Source organism: Rhizopus delemar, genomic scaffold (genome assembly GCF_000149305.1).
Source record: "Rhizopus delemar RA 99-880 supercont3.11 genomic scaffold, whole genome shotgun sequence".
NCBI classification, from domain to species: domain Eukaryota; kingdom Fungi; phylum Mucoromycota; class Mucoromycetes; order Mucorales; family Rhizopodaceae; genus Rhizopus; species Rhizopus delemar.
Window position 1 is genome coordinate 1380511 of NW_027137837.1, and position 16243 is coordinate 1396753.

A 16243-nucleotide genomic window follows, 5' to 3' on the forward strand; every position below is an offset into this window, starting at 1 on the left:
CAAGCATGCTCTTTTTTCTACTGTTGGCGCCGTTTATTTGGAACTTTTGGTTGGATGACTACTTTGGTAAGTCAGCGTCAATGTATGGTTTGCCACTGATGGGATCGGTAAGACTGAAGCCTAAATGGATTGGTTGAATCACTGACTTAGGATGGGTCTTCTTTTTTATGGATGGACTCTGTAAAGCCTTGGGTTCCATTGTGTTTGAACTAGTCCCTACCAGGGCTTGAGTAGGGGTTGTTTGCTATATTAGTATTTATAAGACATAAAGTTGATGTAATTGTTAAGGGTGCCTTACTTTTCCATAAAATCCACAAATGGCAAGCTTGGCTTGTGAGCAAATAGGGTCCTGTATTTCATAAAACTGTATCTTTTGCTTACTATTGTGAGAAAATTAATCATCCTATTTCCTCCCTGATTTTTTTTCCCCTTACATCCCAACATGAATGCATCCAATACCATTGCCTATAAGAATCAATTAAACACACGATCTATACACACACAAATAATCTACTATTTACTTTTCTGCTTGTTTTTCGACCCTGAATGACGCTATAAACAAAGATTTGTAAATGTTCTTACCCTTGCCTATCTTTATATCTTACCAAAAGATAAGTCTGTCCAGGTTCCAAAAACCCAATCCATGTCAACTGACGTATTTTTTTATTGGCAATCGGCAGATGATATGAGACGCCCTTTTTGTTTGTAGTATATGTCACCAAGTCTGCCCCACAGCTAGAGTTACAAGCTTCCTGTGGGCTTTGTTTAGGTGACTGAACCTTGGCCAAAGCAAAATTATACCCGCCATTTTTTGAAATACCTAAGCATGTCTTTGACTGTTCAATACAAAGCACTTGATGGCTTAACAGGATGAAGATAGAGAGCGTTAAAAACTTGGTCATAAGAAGAAGAAAGAGGATGTTACTAGTAAGGATGAAGTTTTGAATTCATTTAAATAGAAATAAGCCTTAATTACCCATCCCTCATGTCATATTTTTGGAATACTTGTACCTAAATTTAAATATTGATTTAAACCCTTTTGATTGTTTAATTCTAATAGAAAGTTCCTTGCATATTACTACAAAAAATGACAAGAAGGTATTGATTTTTTTATTGTAAAATTTAATTTAGATGTACGAGAGGGCCAATACAAAAAATGCACTATTCGCATTAAACCATAACAACACACCTCTCCTTCTTTTCGTATCCCTTCTCTCTCTCTCTAGACCTCTAGCTTCATCCGCTTCTTTGATCGCCTCATCACTTTCTCTAATAAAACGGACGAGTAAATGAAACAAGAAGGATAAAAACGACTCATTACGCTGCTAAACGAATCTATTGAACTCTTATGCTGCTCATGTCAACCATCGACTCTGTCCGAGGCAGGTGGACAAGGTTACCTGGATAGGCTCGTGTGGTAGGACTCGACAAGTGAACATCCATCTCAGCAACCCTAGGCAAAAAAAAACAAATGGTGACTGAGCACCAAGAGAGGGGGGGGGATCGGAAAGATACCTTTCCAGTTGTTTGAAATATCTTTGGATGGCCATCAGGGCTGACTTGGCATGTTCGGCTCTCAAGAGCTCTTAATAACGTTGGACGAGCTTCCGATTGGCTCTGTCAAGATCTTTTGCTCAAGAACGCATGATGTAGTTGCAGTGATAAGGCCTTATTTACAATTTTTCAATCTTGACTTTATCCCTTGTGGAAAAAGCAGCGGGTTCCACAGGATCATTTATTGAAAAAAAAAAAAAAAAAAAAAAAAAAAAAAAAAAAAAAAAAAAAAGAGCTGAAAGAATATGCCAAAAACAGTAGTCGCCACGCGCAGTTTACTTATGAACCATAACAACTGACTCTTTATGTAGCAATTACTAATTTGAGATGTCGAAATGGCCATGATACCACCAAATTGTAAGCCGAACTTTATCTGGATGAAGATCGGGTTTTGAAAACTTTGATGACCTTTGACTTCTATCGATTCTTCGCCCAGAACGTTGTTTATTATTATATGATAATAACCATTTCTTATCACATGTTATAATTAGCTTCAAAATTGAATCAATTTTATATCATTTTAGTAAATAAAAGCATATTTCTAAACGCAGTAATTTGTGCTGGCATCCAGCTTATAAGGTACTCATTGATCTAGCTTTTTAAACTTTTCCATTATTTTAAGATATCTTGAAATAGTGTCTATACTAAAGCCCATATGTACTGTAAATTCACTTATAGTTTGAGCTATATTAGATTCCACCAGCTTCTTCAATTCTTCATCATTGATTTCAGCTGGTCAGCCAGGTCTCTTCTCATGCATATATCACTCTAAGAAATTTGGTACGTTTTGGTACATTTTTTATTATTATTAAGCATGGTCTTCAAAGATCGCTGCAGTGTTGTGTTTCTGGATATCAGTTCTTGTTATGGAATGTATGCATAAACCTGTTGTTCTTTATTTATTTAATATTTGTTTAATATAATAGCTTTTATCAACTCATTCACAAGCTTCATCAATATTTCGAGTTAATCTAGCAACGGCTTCTCGCCATTCCAACATTTGTGGTGTGCAATAGATTAACTTTTGTAAAAGTCGAACGGTGTTTGGAATTGGGATCTTAACATGCATTCTTCGAATAAAAAACCCGGTTTCAAGCATCATGACAGACTCCAAGTACAAGTTGCCATCTATAAAATGATAGATTAATAGTTTTAAAAAAGACTCCTCAACTTAACAAATATTACCAAAAAATCTTATTATATATTCTGGTATTGGGGCTTTTTGTTTAGTTAATGCTGGTGTCAATTCAATGCATTGGATGGCACCAGGAATCAACTTGTTTATATCGTTTTCATTGTTGGTATCCGTACAATAATGTTTCAAACCACCGGACATCTCGACAAGCAAGGTTACCACTTTGTTGTTTTTCCTGCTAAATCCAATACCATCCCATTTTGTATCTGAAGTCATGTAAGCAGTGACTTCAAACCTGTATAGTTGGATAGAAATTGGTTTCTCATTTCATACATACACATAAAATCTTACCATTTGAAACCAATAATATCGTTAATGTCCAGGAAAAGGGTATTTACTAAGAATATAGTCGTATGCACAGCAGCTGTTCTTTCAAGCTGAGGTAGTAACAGAGGATTGCCAAGGCTCTCCAATAATTATTAACATCCATTTCCAATATATTATTAAGATTCAATTTATATTTACTAGTAAATCATTACTGATTCAATGAAATTAATTTGAGCATTTTCAATGATATCAAGGTTTATGTTTGCGGCAATATGTGTTCTTATTGCTTTTCTTAATACTATTGTGCTCGGTAGTGATTTTATAATAGTATCAATTAACTTGCTTGTAGAAATAGATATTAAAATAGGCTCTAATACCGTATTTGCTTTAAGTTCCTCAATAACACCTTCTCCCGCTAAATCCAAAGTGCGTTTGTCGTCCATATTGAGGATAGGTGGACCGGATATGCTAATTGAAACATATACATTATATTCTTCATTTAAAAACAACAAAACTGATATACTTCATACTTTCTATATTGCTCTTTAGCAAGCTTAATTCGATCATCACCTTCTTCTCCTACCCTTTCATTACTTCTGTAACTGCTTTCACCAAATTCATTCTCATTTGGGTATCTGATCTAATTTTATACTGTTGTTATGACTTCACCACTATTTCTTTGTATATGCATAAAGATAATAAAGAAATAAAACTAAAGCACTCCAATACTATACCCTTTTGTTTATGGAATCAACCAGATTATTTTGTGCAGAATCTACCACATTTGTTGTTCTCTTCCTCAAATTATAATCACTTTTAAGTTTAGCTCTTCCATCCCAGTAAGCTTTGTATTTTATGTGAAATTCTTATTCTTCATTATTTCTTGTCTAAAAAAATGTCGGAAACAAACTTATAATTTAGGAAATATCTTAAACAATTAGTTAATTTCTCACCGCAAAGACATTAAAGGATCTTGTCAATTTTGGAACCCTGTTTTTATTTGTCTTTAATATTGACTCTTAGTGGCTCTTTCGTCTTTTAATATACAATCCACGTAATTAAAGTAGCAATATGGTGGATCAAGGGAATCACCAGCTTCCAACCAAATAGCTTCTGCTTCGTTACAGTAACTTATTCTGATCGACATTTGCAATTGCTTTGAGCAAACCCAACGGTCCTGATTAAATTAACTTTAATACCCCGAAATCAAAAAGTTGTCACCCAATGGACCCTATTAGCGACTCTATTAAAGTTAATAGGTCTTCAAATTTCGCCCAAAGGTATTAGAGTTAATAGGAATTATCAGACCTATTGTGAGATTGGAGTTTGTAAGGTTTTTGTAGTATAAAGTAGGCTTGTTATAAAAGGTTTTTGACTTGAGACCAAGTTTTTGAACAGTGTTTGGTTCCCAAAATAGTAGCAGATTGAATACAAGTTCACTTGTAATAAGTGACCACCAGATCTTGTTAAGTAGATCAAACTGTTTTGAGTAAGTAAAATAAAAAGATAAAATAAAAGGGATTACAATAAAGTGCATATGCTTCAAGGGAATTCTTGTTCTTGATGTTAAGTAAAATAAAAGAAAAACAAAGAAATTTACTTTGAGTGATATTTATTATGCACACGTATTTGTTTATATTTTTCTGGATTTAAACCAGTTAGATAAAAGTCAAATGTTGCCAAAGTTTGCTGCATTGCGTTATATTATGATCTTTCGTGTAATGCTATATGTAAATCATCTTAATAATGGATCTTCAACTTTCTCACTTATATATCACCTCAGAATGCATTCAATTGAATTCTCTATACATCGAGAATACAATAAGTTGATGGATGATCGCATTTTTAGTTTAAATAACGCTGAATTTTACTATGATAAACATTGCAAAACAACTTCAACTACATCGCTGAATTCTCTGACATGCAAAAATATTGATCTACGCAGTTGGCAGAGTAATCATGGGTTTTGATGTGCACAGAATGATATCCATATTCATAAGCTACATAGTGTGTGGCAGCTGCCATTTTCTGGTAAGGTAAAAATCTAGCTTTGCTAGTAGTTTTGTACTTATACTGAAGAAAGCGGTAATCCTTAAGTTAAATGGCTTTAATAATACCAATAAATACGTTTCGGCGCGTTCTGAAGTGGCAGAAAAAAAATTTTTTTTTGTCGTATGTTGGTGATTACAAGAAGCCATTCACAATGAGACGAAGTTGATCCTCGTTGCGATCTCGGTTGACAACTCTATGACCAGAAAGTGACCTGACATAGTGGGTTTCTCCGTCATATTCAAGATTAAAGCCTTTCAAAGCAAGAACATATTAATTTGCTACGTTTTGAAACTGTTTAAATTTGCTGCATCGTTCTGCTATAGCTGCGTAAACATCGTCAGAGCTCATATCAATTTTAAAAAATAGAGTGTAGAAATTTTAGTAGGGTCCGACTTAATAGGAACCATAAAGTGACATCCTCACAAAAAGTATTAAATATCTAACTTCGACCGATTAAATTTGATACTTTAATAGGGACCGTTGGGTTTGCTCTAGACACCTTTAACTCTATATTCTGATAGAGCAGGCGACGATAGTGGCAGGTAAACGTCAAGATCACCTTTGTTCATAGAAAACAAAGAGTGATTGGATACTGAATTATTAGTAAGGATCAATTTGCCAATCATTATCTTTTTTAGTATTTTTTCGCTGATTACTTTATTTGGAAGCATTGTTCAAAAACATTTATCGTTTTTCAAAAATATAAAAAAATATATAGACGAAGGAAAAAATGGTTAATTTTTTTGATAAACAGTAAATTTGGCCTATTGTTTATACGCCTGTAAAAAATTTGCCGATCTCAACATATAAGAATGAGGAGAAGAAAAAATATTAAAAAACACCTCTAAAGCTTGAATAAAAAAATCTAATTTTTCGAGAATTATTGCAAATATAGTAAGTGATTGTTACATAAAAACCTAAAAAAAGGCGATTTTTTTTTGGCTTGTTTTGCAAAATAACTAACAATATGTAAAAAAAAAAAGTGGACCAGAAAGTTCTCGGATGGAGATCCTCTTTTTGCACAGTGAGCAAGTAGAGTGATGGCTGTTGCCTGAAGTGATGGATATCCAATTTTCAATACTGTGGTTGCTATCCGGTACTTTTTTGATAGGCACGCTTTGTTGACCATGATTTATGGTATCAATGACCCACATGAAACAGCAGTAGGTACATCAGGATCAACTTTAGAAATACAAATAGTGCAACTAAAAGTAACAAGAATAAACTGGAGAAAATGATTTGTAAAAAGGAGCCAAAGAGAGAAAGGGGGAAAAAAAGAAGACAAGTCAATGAATCATGTATTTATCAGTCCTAACTGGATTCAAAACAAATGAGTGATTAAGATCGGAAAATTATAAAATTACTCGTATTTTGAAACGTTCTCAACCCTTCTGCTACTCTTCGTTGTTTATTGTAAAAACGATCGTTCAAAAAGAGAACAAATAAGAACATAAGATTCATTTTCTAACTGAAATGACTAACAAGTGTCCTTGGCATGAATAAAGTACTTTATTCGGTTATATATGGACTAATTTGAATATTGTCCATTGATCTAACCACCATTGTTTTTAAAAAATAAATTAAACCTATGCCATGCCAAGCAGCTAACAGAGCGAGTTTTTGTGTCTGACATTCAAAGAGACGAGCTTTCTGAAATAATCCGAACCGGACCTGTGACTGTACGGATGTCTCTGAAAGGAGAGGGAGAGGGAACAATGAGTGGTGTGTGAAAGAGAAAAGGGAGAGTGCCAGAGCTGATGATAACAGATTCAGGACGAGACATCAATTAATCTTTCTCTTTTTCCTCTACCTTATTTAGTGTAGTTAACATGGTAAATAAGACATCCATCCATTCATAAGCTTTAATATAACTAACATTAAATCCTTTCATAGTCTCACAGGTTAGTTTTAATACATCCAATTGTTGAATGAGCACATGCAGTTGAAGAGAAGCATGGGCATGTAGAGATCAGACATTAACCTCATTATTTGCTGTTTATAGAAAGTACGAGGCTCCCCGTCACGGTCACTTGGGTTTCGGCCCCCGTAAGAGAACTAGATCTCACCGCGGTCGTGTCAAGGCTTACCCTAAGGATGATGCCAAGAAGCCCGTCCACTTGACTGCCTTCATGGGTTACAAGGCCGGTATGACCCACATTGTCCGTGATCTTGAACGTCCCGGTTCCAAGATGCACAAGAAGGAAATCGTCGAAGCCGTTACTGTCATCGAAGCTCCTGCTATGGTGATTGTTGGTGTTGTCGGTTACGTCGAAACCCCTCGTGGTCTTCGTTCTTTGACCACTGTCTGGGCCGAACACCTTTCTGAAGAAGCCAAGCGTCGCTTCTACAAGAACTGGTACCGTTCCAAGAAGAAGGCCTTCACCAAGTATGCTCAAAAGTATGCTGAAGGTGCCAAGGATGTCACTCGTGAATTGGAACGTATCAAGAAGTACTGTTCCGTCGTCCGTGTCATTGCTCACACTCAAATCTCCAAGGCCAAGCTCCACCAACGCAAGGCTCACATTATGGAAATCCAATTGAACGGTGGTTCTGTTGAGCAAAAGGTCGACTTTGCCCGTGAACACTTTGAAAAGGAAGTCACTGTTGGCTCCATCTTTGAACAAGATGAAATGATTGACATCATTGCCACCACCAAGGGTCACGGTTTCGAAGGTGTCACCCACCGTTGGGGTACCAAGAAGTTGCCTCGTAAGACTCACCGTGGTCTTCGTAAGGTTGCTTGTATCGGTGCCTGGCATCCTTCTCGTGTCATGTACTCTGTTGCTCGTGCCGGTCAACGTGGTTACCACCGCCGTACTGAAATCAACAAGAAGATTTACCGTATTGCTACTGGTGCTGATGCCAAGTCTGGTACTACTGAATATGACTTGACCGAAAAGCAAATCACTCCCATGGGTGGTTTCCCTCACTATGGTGAAGTCAATGAAGACTTTGTTATGATCAAGGGTTGTTGTGCTGGTGCCAAGAAGCGTGTCATCACCCTTCGTAAGTCCTTGACTGTTCACACCAAGCGTTCTGCTCTCGAAAAGGTCACCCTCAAGTTCATCGATACTTCCTCCAAGTTTGGTCACGGTCGTTTCCAAACTCCTGCCGAAAAGCACCAATTCATGGGTACTCTCAAGAAGGATCTTTAAATTGCTTTCTATTTTATAAAATAAAGTATAAAAGTCTCTTTCAAGTACCTGTTTTGAATGGGTTAAATTCACTCGTGTTTTTTTTTTTTCGCCAAAAGTTGAGTGTTTTTGGTGTCTTTTTGTAAAAATTCAATGTACTACGTGGGAATTTCTTGTGATTTTGAGTTGATATGTTTTTAAATTGTAAATGTTACAAAGTGCTATCATAATACGATAGGCTCACTTTGTCCAAGTGGTGCAGTGAGAATGTGCGATCCTGGAGATTTATCTACATTCACCAAGACTTTAAAACTTTGAGGTTGGAAAAAAGTCTTTTACTTCACAACCAGCAAAGGCATGTCTTTTATAATTATTTCACCGACTTATTTTCCTAAATTTTGAAACTGCTTGGGCTCTCATGATGTCCTAGTAGGTCCCTAGAGTCTGTTAGTTGAATTGAAGCATAAAAAAAAAACGATACAGCAAGTGTGATTTGTTTTTTATTAATCGTTGTAGTCTAATCTCTTTGCTGTGAATCATTTCATAATGACTCGTGTCCAGAGAATGATCTTGTTTTTGAAAGACAAGGTATCAAGATTTGCATTCTTGTTTTATTTGATTTATGTTTTACCCTTTAAATGCCTATAGATCTTCACAGCGGATTGATAGTCTTTGTGATCCAAAGTCACTAGACACTCTTTTTAAGGTTGATATGACAAGGCCTATCCAATAAAAAAAAAAAAAAAAGATAATTCTGAGCAATTTTTTGTTACAAGTAAATGATTTTTAATTTTGTATTTTATCTCTTTCCTAACTTGAACCATATGCGTGAGATTTGTGTGGAACAGGAACCAACCGATGATCTCCTTAACAACCACACATCCATCACAGCCATCTTGTTCTGACTTGTTTTCTTTCTTGAATCTCTTAAAGAGACCATCGAATACACAGGATTGAAGCAGACAATTGAAAAATAAGAAACAAGTCAAACGACTAAAGTGGTTGGTGTCTAGACACTGCTTTCAATTATACAAGACAGACATCTTTGGTCTTCTCATACAATCCTACATGGGTCAATAAAAGTACGACAGCGTGTTGATTGGAACAAGAAAGATCAAGCCCCTCGGCTGTTGTTGATCATCAATCGACGCAGCTTGGAGCAGATGGGTCCAACCGGGAATCCTAGGCTTGGTAAACAAGTAGAAAGTCTTGGGTGGTTAAAGGATGGCTGAGATATTTCTTGCTGAGCAGCAACTTGACAATGTTGCTGATGTGGAGGCAGACGGGATCATGCAGGAGGGGCCGTCTGGAAGGTAGAAAAGGAGGGGAAATAGCGAGTCATCTTGTACGATTGCTGGCAGAAGACTAGATCAAGGAAGGAGAGGTAAGCGAAAGGAGTGATCGAACTCTGAACGCGTGTTCATCGTATGGCAACGGTCTGCAAAGATCCTCGCTTTCTTTTGATCCATGTCCCGATGCTTGGCCCTCGTAAGCTGTGTGACTTGAGCGGTGAGTCTGTGAGGATCTCGACTTTATGTCGGAGTTTGTTGAGCTCAGCAGCAGTAGCTGTCAGGCTCAGCAAATCATCTAACAAGAGAATTGACTTTGTGATGGTAAGCAAAGACAGGAAGGGTTCAAAAGCTTTTGAATCGTTCTATTTTACATGCTTTATCTCATGAGATGCAATAACTCTATCAAAAGTTAGGGTAAAGTTGACTATGACCGTGTCTTTGAACCCTGCAGGAGGACGCACGGCGGATCATCTTGACTCTATGCAGAAACCAAAGTTTCTACTAGCCTGCCAAAGCTGGGATAAAACACGGACATGCGTTGTTGGATTGATTTTTTTCAATCAAATAACGTAAATTAGTGTTGATTTGCCTTTCAATTTAGTAGAAATAAACCGTAGTTTGAACAAGAAGGTAAGCATCATTTCGACCTCTGCAAATTGATACCAGTAACACTGTAATTTTGAAATGGGCTATAAAAAAAGTAATAGGATGAATGCTTAGCTTAATTAATTAAATAACTTTTTAATATGTTTCATGAATTGGCAACATTTTGCTAAGCACCACTGTCACTTTCTTTTTACAGCCCTTTTTTTTATATTTTTCTTTTTTTTTTTTCCTTTTTATTTTTCCTGCATAATTTTTCAATGCAATTTTCAAATTTATTTGTATCCAAACATCGTAAACTAGACTTTTCAATTCAAATAACGATACATGACCTTGCCAATGTACCTCTTGTTAGTGGATTATATCATGTCAAGTGGAAATTAAAGAATGCTTCTCATGCAAGTGGTTCAACAATGAGGTTTTATAAATCACACTGTTGAAAGACAATTGACTTACTTTAACAGTTCACCCATTCGAGATCATGTCATTGTTTGGAGTCACCCAATCAATACATTAGCTCACTTGGTTATTGCAAAAGATAATATATTAGGTCCTTGTGAATTCAAATTGCAAGTGTTTCAAGAAATAGGAGGAACAAAAGATATTGTGTTCATTGGAAGCTTAACAATCAACCTTTCTGAATATGCAAATAATGGACTTACGAGTAGAAGATATTTATTAGACGAATGTAAATTTAACTCGACAATCAAAGTAAAGCACAAGAAACAAGTTTTTTTTTTTGTTATGTTACTCAAATTACCTTAGCTTTCTTTTCGATTAGATCAAGTAACAGAGTCTGCTGTTCCATACAACATGTAATAGAATAATAAGAATAATTCAATGGATCTATTAACAATCCCATTTTACTAGTCCACCACTAAAAAAGCAACAAATGTTTACTGATATACCAACAATGATTATAAACGATAGACAACAATTGGATCCTACATCTTCTAGTAAGAATAAAATACAAATAGGATAGATGCTAACGATGGATGATAGACTCATCACAAGAAATAAAACGATCGCATTCATCCTCTGCTTTAGTAAGTTGATTGATGACAATGACTTGTATTAATCATTGTATAGCCACAATACTGTAGACAAGTAACACCATTTCATAACACAGATGATCCTTCACCAACAGATCTCGTCGAACAATTGTTCAAGACCACACAATAAATTGGTTTATTGGGTAATACATGCTCAACAAAATGATTTCTATAGGAGTCAAGTCATTAAAAATACATCTCCTTTTCAATCTTTTTTTATCTTTTTTTTTTCAATTGAAAACACATTCTATTTGAAAGCAAATGAACCATTTCATTTTTATTATTAAATTGGTGAAAAGGGATTCATTGATTGAAATAAAGAGACATTCTGAGACTTTAGACATTGATTTATGCGTAGGACACATCCTATGAACTGGGGGCTATGATTTAACACAATCCATTTGAAACCCATCAAGAAAGTGTTTAAAAATGGATTGAATGTGGTATGATGCAATGAATAATCAGTGAAGCGGATTTTACTTTAATGCACAATAAAGGTTTTATAATTAATCACGTTATAGAATACAGTTTATTGTCTCAGATCATGACACGCCTACTCTATTCATGTCTATAATCTCTTTTAGCCAATCAAAAATCAATTCTCTTACCTTCAAACAGACCTCGTCGTACGTTCTCATTAAAGACAATATTCACACTCATTACCCACAACATAACATTTTTCCTTTTATGGCTTGTTGCATGTTATGTCTCTGGAGAAACAATCAATGTCAGGCGCTTTTCTTTTACCTCCATCGCTTGTTTCAAATCCAGCAGTGAGTGAAGCTTGGGGGGGATGGAGTGTGATCAAGCTCAAGTGATTATGTCATGATGAAAAATCACCGGAGTTGGTAATTGTAACGAGGCACATTGTAGGTTTTTTTTTTTTTTTTTTTTTTTTTGTTTTAATTTTTTAAAACCTATTCTTTTACAACACCCACCACTCCCCTTCTTCTTATTTTATGATGGCATCGGAACAAGAAACGGGCAACACAAAGAATAGTCTACATGTCAAATTCAGTCCAGATAATACAAATGAACCAATAGAATATTCAAATTATTATGCACCACTTCAAAACAACGAAGTCATACCAAACGACTATCCCACTCGCACTTCCTTTAGAATAGATAACCCATACAACATACACACACCCAACGAAATCATCGACCAGTCATCATCCCGCGATTCAGAGAAAGTAACCGAAGTCTCTCCCAACGAACGCTACGTACGCCTCAATACACTGCTGGGCAAAGGGGCCTACAAGGTGGTCTATAAGGCCATTGACCGTGATGAAGGGTATGAGGTTGCTTGGAATACAATGCAAGCCATGTCCAACCCAAATAATAAAGATCTTGAACATGAAATTCAAATTCTCAAATCAGTACGACATCCCAACATCATTTCATTTCACGATGCTTGGTACGGTGACAATGAATTCGTCTTTATCACCGAGCTCATGACCTCTGGCACACTACGAGAATACATTCGAAAACTGGTCCCTTTACCCAATCTAAAGATCATCAAACGTTGGTCTCGTCAAATCTTGAAAGGCTTAGCCTATCTTCACGGCCACAATCCACCCATCATTCACAGAGACATCAAGTGTGACAATATCTTCATCAACGGAGCTCACGGTGAGGTCAAGATTGGAGATATGGGAACAGCCGAGATGAAGTTGGGTAAAAAGTATACACTGATTGGCACTCCGGAATTCATGGCGCCCGAGATGTATGAAGAACAAGGTTACAGCGAAAAAGTAGATATTTATGCCTTTGGCATGTGTCTGCTGGAGATGGCCACAGGCGAATACCCTTATGGTGAATGCAAAAACGCAGCACAGATTTACAAAAAAGTATCAGCGGTAAAGATTCAGTGAGGGGCAGGATGGGGACGATGGATTTGCTCATGTTTCTTTTAGGGAGTCAAACCGGGCTGTCTGGCCAAGGTGCAGAACCCAGAGGTGTTGAGCGTGATTGAGAGTTGTCTGAGTGAGGAAGACCAGAGGATGTCTGCTCAAGAGATCCTGGAACATTCCTTTCTGGCGGTCGAACCGGACGTGGTCTTGCTCGCCGCTGACCCAGACAATGTGCATCTGACCCTCCAGGTCGTCTTCAAGGGCATGGATAAGCTTTCTGTGAAATTTGATTTTAATGTGGAAACAGATACGGCAGAGGAAGTGGTGCGGGAGATGATTGAAGAGCAAGTCTTGCCAGAGCGATACCAGCAGCATATCACCAAAGAGATCAATCGGATCCTGCGAGATATCGATAAACCATCCGAGTCAGAGCAAGTGGAACAGGTCAGGCGATCTGTCTGGCGAAGGGAGAGTGACATTCGCAATGAGCTGGACAGGACACGAGCAGAGTTGAGTCAGGCGAATGACCGGGTGCTAGAAGTAGAACAAAAGTGTGATAATTTTGAGGGGCGTGTGCGTGCGGCAGAGAACAAATATAGAGAAGCGATGCGAACACTAAGAGAACTGGAAGAGATCAAGACCCCTCTAGACAATGACAGTAAGCTGCCGATCGACAGCTTGGCCAGTCTGACGATCCAAAGCCCGGCCATCCCACAAGTTCTGGACGAACGAGAGCGAGAACGGCTGGTGAATCACATCTTGAACGGTAAAACAAAAAAAAAAAAAGTAAAAGAGAATGTCCATATTGATTTCTCCATTGTAGAGTATTCCGATGATACCGACATCGGGGTTTTTGTCACAGACTGTGCTTTGGCATCCCATCGAGGAGCAGACAAGGCACAAGAGTGGGCAAAGAAATTACAAAATCAAGACATCATGACCGTCGGTGACTTGCGGGATTTACACGATGAAGACTGGGCCGGCATTGGTTTGACTGTGTTTGCTTTACGTGCCTTGAAAAATATGCTGAAAGGTAAAAAATTGGCTGCAAGCAGTCCATCAACACAACAAATTCCTGCATCTCCTCCACAAGTCATTCAATCTCCTCCGTCATAAATATTTTTTTTTTACTATTTTTTTTAATATATAATAAGACCTTTTTTTTTTTGTCTGGTTTAACATGTAGAAAAAAACGATTTTTTTTGTTATGAAAGGGGAGGAGTGAGTGTAGAGGGAGAGGGGGAATTCTATGCAATATGTTTAATCCATCATCATGATATCTTCTTCTTTATCCATCATCATGTCATCTCTTGCTTCCGAATGAACGATTTCACGTCTTGCTTCAGGTGAAATACCAGGATGATGCTTCTTTCGAAGGACTTCAAGTAACAAGTCCTTTTGTTCCGCCACCAGATCTTGTTTATATCGTTGAACAAAGACCAGCAAGGATTGATGCCAGAGCACAGGCATTTCGCGTGGATCGTTTGTGAATCGGGCATAATGCATGACAAGAGCATCTACCACTTTGTAAGGTAAAGCATATTTCTTGTCGAGCAAGACACGAATAAAGAGTGAGTTCGGACCGGTGTAATCCATCTCGGCCAAACGCAAGAGAGCGGCAGAAGAATGAAGGACAGGGATGGAGACCTTGGCAAGTACACTGCCGAGGATAGAGGCTTCCTTCAGTGTACAGTTACCAGACTCACACAGGGGAAATAGAATGCCCTTAAAGAAGGCCGCTGGACGATAGAGGCCCTTCTTTAATGCCAGATAAAGATGATAACTCAACTTTTTGTTTTCAGCGACATCTTCACGTATACGGTCCAATAAGACGAGATTTAAAAACCGTTGGACAGGCTTGACCTTCAGATTCGAGACAAACATACGAGTGGCTTCATAGGTGGCGTGGGGTGTCCATGTCTCGGGTTGGGTGATGTACAAGATCTCTTCCCAGTTAGCTAAAGAAGGAATGATTTTGAAGGCCTTGGGTAATTTGCCAGACTTGTAACGACTCAACAATTGACCTACTCTATTATAACCTTAATCCTTGTCCTTGATACATTCCTCGTTTCCCTTACTTTGTATACACCTCAACCACCTTTGGATTCATCGAAGGTGCCAATTGCTCTTCTTCCTCTACCAACACAACACAGTGAGTTTTTCTACTCCCTCCTGTTTAGGACACACACACACACGTACCAATCGCTGGCAACCCTTCGGCCGCATTCTTTTCATTGATCTTTTCCATAATGATGTCTGCCAATGACTTCTTTTCTCTAGGCGCACTAGGGAAAAATTTACTCAAGATATCAGCATCTGCTTCATCCACCTCAATTTCTTCATATCCTCCGTCTCCTTCCATCTCATCCATCTCCTCTTCATCCTCGGGGAATCCTAAGCCAAATGTTTCCTTTGATTCTCTGTCAAGAAAAACAAGAGTGAGTAAAGAGAAAAAGAAAGACAGGACGCTTACTCTTCTTCTTTTCCCTCGCCGTCTATTTGTTCTTGTTGTTCTCTTGCGATTTTTAAAATTTTTTTGGATAGCTTGGAGTCCAAATAGGTCTAAGGCAACGGGTCAATGCTCTCCTTTTTTTTTTTAAGGGGGACTCTTGTCCCCTTTTTTTTTACCTGATCGGCTTCTTCGGATCGATTATTACGATCAATGAATTTTTGACGAGGTGCTTTCTTTGTAAACGCTTGTTCGGGAAGATCGGCAAGTTGAACATGAAGAGGATCATGGCGTTGAGGACGATTGGCTTTTACTTGTGATTTTCCCATTTTGTAATAAATATAAAAAAAAGAGAGAGGGTGAGGGGAAAATTGGCTGTGAAATTGCCACTGGTTTTTGTTCTTGGAGTCACATCTTTTTTTAGCAGCCACAAAAAAGGTGCGACATTGAGTCCTTCAAACATCAAGGGCATTTTTCTCTTGTTCTTTTCTTTTTCAAATGAAATGATCTAGCCTGTATTTTGAATCGATCCTATCCTATCAATTGTAGATTACCTTTTAGATGATATAAATAAAATGTATTGGCCAGTCATAGTCTTTTAGGCTGCTGCAGTCATCGTAGCAAATATAACTTTTTGCCTTTCTTGCTCTAACAGCAACTGTCACTGTAGAGAGCATATGTCTACAAAAAAAAAATGGCTTAAGGCACAGTTCTAAAATCATTATCGAACAAGCGACATTCAAATCGTTTTATAGAAGAAATTCAGTTAAAGATATGTTTAATCCACAGTGA

The 16243-nt window shown here is 37.5% G+C and overlaps 6 protein-coding genes across 6 annotated transcripts; 3 read left to right on the top strand and 3 right to left on the bottom strand.

Annotated features, from left to right (window-relative positions):
- Positions 1–430: 430 nt before the first annotated feature.
- On the bottom strand, positions 431–902 carry RO3G_13198 (uncharacterized protein; the record flags this gene model as incomplete). The annotated part of the gene is made up of 3 exons (XM_067667782.1): positions 431–465; positions 522–552; positions 606–902. The coding sequence occupies 3 exons, from the start codon at positions 900–902 to the stop codon at positions 431–433; spliced, it is 363 nt and encodes a 120-aa protein (XP_067523883.1).
- Positions 903–2491: 1589 nt separating this feature from the next.
- RO3G_13199 (uncharacterized protein) lies at positions 2492–3043 on the bottom strand (the record flags this gene model as incomplete). Its single annotated transcript, XM_067667783.1, has 3 exons — positions 2492–2682; positions 2740–2984; positions 3027–3043. The coding sequence occupies 3 exons, from the start codon at positions 3041–3043 to the stop codon at positions 2492–2494; spliced, it is 453 nt and encodes a 150-aa protein (XP_067523884.1).
- Positions 3044–6897: 3854 nt separating this feature from the next.
- On the top strand, positions 6898–8223 carry RO3G_13200 (60S ribosomal protein uL3; the record flags this gene model as incomplete). Its single annotated transcript, XM_067667784.1, has 3 exons — positions 6898–6900; positions 6962–6969; positions 7071–8223. The coding sequence occupies 3 exons, from the start codon at positions 6898–6900 to the stop codon at positions 8221–8223; spliced, it is 1164 nt and encodes a 387-aa protein (XP_067523885.1).
- A 2787-nt stretch (positions 8224–11010) lies between these two features.
- RO3G_13201 (uncharacterized protein) lies at positions 11011–11279 on the top strand (the record flags this gene model as incomplete). The annotated part of the gene is made up of 3 exons (XM_067667785.1): positions 11011–11053; positions 11100–11143; positions 11187–11279. The coding sequence occupies 3 exons, from the start codon at positions 11011–11013 to the stop codon at positions 11277–11279; spliced, it is 180 nt and encodes a 59-aa protein (XP_067523886.1).
- Positions 11280–12108: 829 nt separating this feature from the next.
- RO3G_13202 (uncharacterized protein) lies at positions 12109–13023 on the top strand (the record flags this gene model as incomplete). Its single annotated transcript, XM_067667786.1, has 1 exon — positions 12109–13023. One exon carries the CDS (start codon positions 12109–12111, stop codon positions 13021–13023), a length of 915 nt encoding a protein of 304 aa, XP_067523887.1.
- Positions 13024–14262: 1239 nt separating this feature from the next.
- RO3G_13203 (uncharacterized protein) lies at positions 14263–15780 on the bottom strand (the record flags this gene model as incomplete). Its single annotated transcript, XM_067667787.1, has 5 exons — positions 14263–15031; positions 15081–15138; positions 15202–15422; positions 15476–15564; positions 15631–15780. The coding sequence occupies 5 exons, from the start codon at positions 15778–15780 to the stop codon at positions 14263–14265; spliced, it is 1287 nt and encodes a 428-aa protein (XP_067523888.1).
- Positions 15781–16243: the final 463 nt, after the last annotated feature.